At 33.1% G+C, this 4,767-nt stretch overlaps 1 protein-coding gene across 1 annotated transcript; it reads right to left on the reverse strand.

Moving 5' to 3' along the window:
* Nucleotides 1-2,528: 2,528 nt before the first annotated feature.
* LOC124823083 (small ribosomal subunit protein uS13m-like) lies at nt 2,529-4,470 on the reverse strand. The gene is made up of 3 exons (XM_088111958.1): nt 4,210-4,470; nt 3,885-4,118; nt 2,529-3,004 (listed from the first exon to the last, which is right to left on the reverse strand). Exons 1-3 carry the CDS (start codon nt 4,453-4,455, stop codon nt 2,852-2,854), a joined length of 633 nt encoding a protein of 210 aa, XP_087968084.1. The 5' UTR covers nt 4,456-4,470; the 3' UTR covers nt 2,529-2,851.
* Between the last annotated feature and the right edge of the window lie 297 nt (nt 4,471-4,767).

Here is a 4,767-nt window from a genome sequence, read left to right on the forward strand (position 1 = left end):
AATTTGACTTGTGGTTGAGAGTGGAGGATGAGTGAGTATTGGGATGTACTTGAGTATGTGATTGATGATCATGAGAGTGAATGATATGTCTACTTGTTGTACCTTGTAAATCCTGGTTCTATATGCTGATAGGTGCTTCCTTTTGCCTTGTGTGCATTGGAAGGACATGATTTGTAGGGAAGGCTACAAATGTCTTGTAGGGGAGGCTACAAATGGGTAGTAGTAGCGGCTACAATCGGTGAGGTCAGGTACACAAGTGAGATAGACTCTTTCCACTATGATATTGTGGTACGGTGATGCTCATGGGGTTGTTGTTCATGACTAGGATAGTCATGATGGTGGTGTATCTATGATGATGATCATGATACTTGAGATGCTCTAGGCTATGTTATGTTGATAATGGTGTTACTATAATGGTTATAGTAAGTAGTTAGCAAGGATGCTAATGAGTAGATGAACCAAGGGTCTATGTGTGAAATGTTAGTGATGACATCAAGGGTTAGAGATCATGGATTGAGGGTCGAGGATCGAGTAATTCAGTATGATTGAATTGTTTATGTTAAAGGATTAGGAATCATGTTGTTATTATTACTATGTATGATGCGTTTTATTATGGTTGATATAATCAGAAGGTATGTATCTTGTTGTGTGTTTGATTATGGTTGGTATAATAAGAAGGTATGTATCTTGTTGTGCGTTTGGTTATGGTTGATATAATCAATATGTATGTTTCTTGTTCTTATGATTGTTTAATCAGTAGCTTACCCCACACATGTTTGTGTTTGTGAATGAAATATCAATGATGATAGTATAATGTGTTATACATGAGCAAATTATATTGTAGATGTTCCAGAGGCAGGATAGATTTGTGAGATGACAAGGAAAAGATTTGGGTTTCTTTAAAAAGTTCTTTTGGTATAAACTTTTGAAACAAAATAATTGTAGTTGTTTATTTCCTTAGTCCTTTTAAATACTTTTGGAATAATGTAATTAGACAAGGTTTTTAGAAATATTATGTTTCAAATAAATTATGCATAATGAAAGGTTAAGGTTTTTGAAAAATACATTTTTGCGCTATGATAAAGTTTTGAAATTTATTGAATTTTGTAAAACCGTGACATCTCATAAATTAGAATGTTACATATGAACCATATCAAAACAAACTAATGAGTTAAAACTTTCAATCCGACTCGATCCATTTTGGCATACTATCAAACTAGCCCACAAGTCACAACCCATTTTGAAGTAAGAATTTGTTTTGTTATATTTGTTAAAAATCAAGCATTATAAATAATTATTGGATTTATGAAACTGTCATTTTTGTGTTAAACTTATTAGAGATGATTAAACAAATTATTTTATTCATCTAAAAAATTAATCAAACTCTTTAAAAGATTAAAAATTAAATTGATCTAATAAGAAATTTATGATACCGTTTAATTATAAATTGTTGTGTGTATTAAAGTTTTTGAATTAAGTATTTTTGTTTATTATTATTAAATATTGATTCACCTTGCATGTCCATTTTATGGTATTAAAATGTGTCCAATGACTTAAGTAAAAATATTATTAAGTAACTTCAGCTTTAACAACAATATAGTTTAGACAATTGTTTTAATCTAAAATTGTGTTCATATAGTTTTTTATCCAATTAATAGTTAACAAAGTTACTAGCATGCTTTATACATAATTTTATTCTATGTGATTACATCACTTGCTACTCATTTTCCTTAATTAATTGGTTTAAAAATCACATAGAAAGAAAACACGTTAGAAGACATTTTAGAAATAACTTCACTTTTAATTTTTTCTTTCTTTCTTTTTCACTTGTTTTCTACTTTCTAATTTCCATCTCAGACAAAGTATATAAAGTATTTTTGGTAGAGAAACTTGGAAAATAAATCGATAGGTGCAGAAGCAGATGACAGTGGATGGCATAGCCACGAAGAAAAAGAAAGTGTATCAATCTCCAACAACATGCTAGAGGAAAGCTGGTTATAATAACCAAGCTTAATTCCTAATTCAATCCTCTAATTTCATTCGAACTTTAAAAAAGACTTCTGGTTATTAATTAGTTCAATTTAGTCTTTTAAAATTTTAAAGACATTAATTTAGTCCTTTAATTCTTTAAAAACATCAAATTTGGTTCTTTTCTTAATTTGGCTATCGCTAGTTTCCTGTTTCACCATGAATAAGAAAAATGAAACTAAGGAGAAGAAGTAGCAGATGGTTGGTTAAAAATTAAAGGATCAACAAACAGTCAAAATAACCAAATTAGATGTTTTTAATAAACTAAAGAATTAAATTCGAAAAATCAATAGCTAGAGGTCTTTTGGAAAATTTGAATAAAATTAAATAATCAAATTAGGAATTAAGTCAATAACCAACTACAAATTCCACTCTCAACTGATCCACAACCCTTAAAGTGATCACATCAGTAACACCAACATCAAGGCTTTATAAATAATTTGCAACCACAATTTCAGAGTCCTAAAACGAAGGCTTTTTGGATATCGATAACCTCTGGCAGACCACAATTGCAATGGCATCATTTACATTTATTTGAAATTTTGCACTGCAACAAAGCTACAACCACAATTTAAAACCTTGCCTAGCATAAACGATTAAAAATTTTCAAATAAAAAAGCACATTAGCTAGCCAATCAACCAAGACAAGACAAGAAACTCACCAAAATGCAGAATAAGACCATTAAAGCTCTTGCAATGAAAAGATGAACCCGCCAAAGGCATATTGAACATGTAAATCTCAACATTGATTTCACTTAAACCAGCTAAGTCTCTAACAAAACTTATTTCATCATCTCAGACTCATCTGTTTCTCAAGCGGTACCTATCTCGATCCAGAGAAAGTTTTCCGGCTCCTCCTAGTGCGTGCATTCGTATGAGTCCTCTGTCCACGGCAGGGTAAGTTATCCACATGCCTGATCCCTCGGTAGCACTGAATGCCCACCAACCTTACCACATCTCTCTCAACGCACTTTTTCTGAAACACACATACACATGACGAAACAAACAAGCCTATTCAGATAAAAAATTCTCCTTAAACACATACAAGTACAAAAAGAGAAGGTAAAAATAAATTAAACCTATTTTATAAGTTAGAATCAAATTATACACTACACATTTCATAGAAGCTCTTCATCCGACTTCTCTGAAAACCGATAAACATACGTTGATTTTCACCAATGAGAAAAGTTTGATTCATTTTGCTTTGAGTGAATTAGACTGACCCAAAATTTTTGTCTAATTTCTACTGCCACCTCCTCCTTTTTCCATCCTTAACTGTCCTTAATCATCTGAAAAACATTATACTGACACCCCTAATAGACCACTTACTCGTTACACTAACCTTCCTTAGTTGTTTAAAAAAAAAAAACTTATTGTAATAATGTTTTTGTATACAGAATTTAAAAATTCTGTTAGTTAATAATTATGGTTAAGTCTGTTGTAAACCAGAAATATATATAGGGTTGTTTGGTCTTTGTGAGTGAATAATCTCTAGTATTCTTGTAATTCCTCTACAATTTCCATGTTTGGTGTTGTGAGTGAGTGTCTTTGCTGTGGGTGTGTAAGAGTGTTGGTGAGATGCGTGTGCGTATTGGTCCTGTTCTCACGGAGACATAGTGATAATTCAGAAGAAGAAGCATACATATTCTGGTTTATCACACTTATATTACAGGGTGTACTATTGTACCCAGTAAAGGAGATTGCACACAACGCTGCTGAATACGATAAAGAAGAATAGGAGTTTTGGCCAGTCACGAAATTTAGGTTCAATTTGCTCTTTCTTTTTTTGGTATTTTTGTACAAAAAACATAGAGTAATTTATGCAAAGAGGTGTCTAAATGGTGGGAAGAAAGTACCAAATCGTTTCCAATCAAGTACTTGGAGAGCAACTCGCGAATGGAATAGAGTTCCCTCTTGCTGAGGTCCTTGACGAATTTGTTCTCAACGCCAAGTTCGCAGACGATGTGGTGCGCTTTCGAGCGCCCTATTCCGTGCAGGTGCTGGAGAGCGTACTCCAGACGCTTGTTGTCGGGGATCTCGCCTCCCATACCGCCTCCGATGTTGATGTTCTGCACGCGCACACCTCGAAACTGCAAAACGGAAGAGAAAAGGACAACGTGAAGATCTAGAATGTTCGACAAAGCCCATGGCGAAGGCGAATTGAGCGGAAGGAGAATTTACCGATAGGTTTTGGCGGAGGCCGAGAGCGATGTCGGAGAAGATTCGCGCGGAGCCGAACATGGTGGAGTTGGAGGATTCAGTATGCGACTTGAGAGAGAGAGAGAGAGAGAGAGAGAGAGAGAGAGACGCACTGAGTAGGTTTTCCAATTCAATATTTTGTTCCTTCAGTATGGTGCTGCCGGTGTGGACTGGGAGGTGCAAATGGAGCACCAAAACTCGAAAAAGAATTTCAAAACAAAATGACATTTTCCTTTTATTAATTTTTTAAAATATGTTGTTGAAATTATATTACACTAATTTCATGGGTTAAATTAAATACTAATTTACTTTCTAATAAATTTGTTTAATTTAGTTTTTTAATTACGTTTTAATTTTTTTGTTAATTTTTATGAATTTAATTTTTGTTTTCAACATTAATAAGGCAAGAAACACAACGACCCGTTATTATGATTAAGAATGAGAACGGATCAAATTAGATATAAATAAATATAAATACATATAAATAATGTTTACTCGTTATCTCACTCACATGAAAAAAAATATACTCATTATCTACTT

This window comes from Vigna umbellata, chromosome 4, assembly GCF_029865625.1.
Source record: "Vigna umbellata cultivar VRB3 chromosome 4, Vumbellata_1.0, whole genome shotgun sequence".
Classification (NCBI taxonomy): Eukaryota; Viridiplantae; Streptophyta; class Magnoliopsida; order Fabales; family Fabaceae; genus Vigna; species Vigna umbellata.

Coding starts and splice junctions, on each gene's coding strand:
- LOC124823083 (XM_088111958.1), bottom strand. CDS start 4,455: ATGTCATTTTGTTTTGAAATTCTTTTTCGAGTTTTGGTGCTCCATTTG. Junction 4,119..4,209: donor GCCTCCGCCAAAACCTATCG/GTAAATTCTCCT, acceptor TCCGTTTTGCAG/TTTCGAGGTGTGCGCGTGCA. Junction 3,005..3,884: donor ACTTGATTGGAAACGATTTG/GTACTTTCTTCC, acceptor TGTGTGTTTCAG/AAAAAGTGCGTTGAGAGAGA.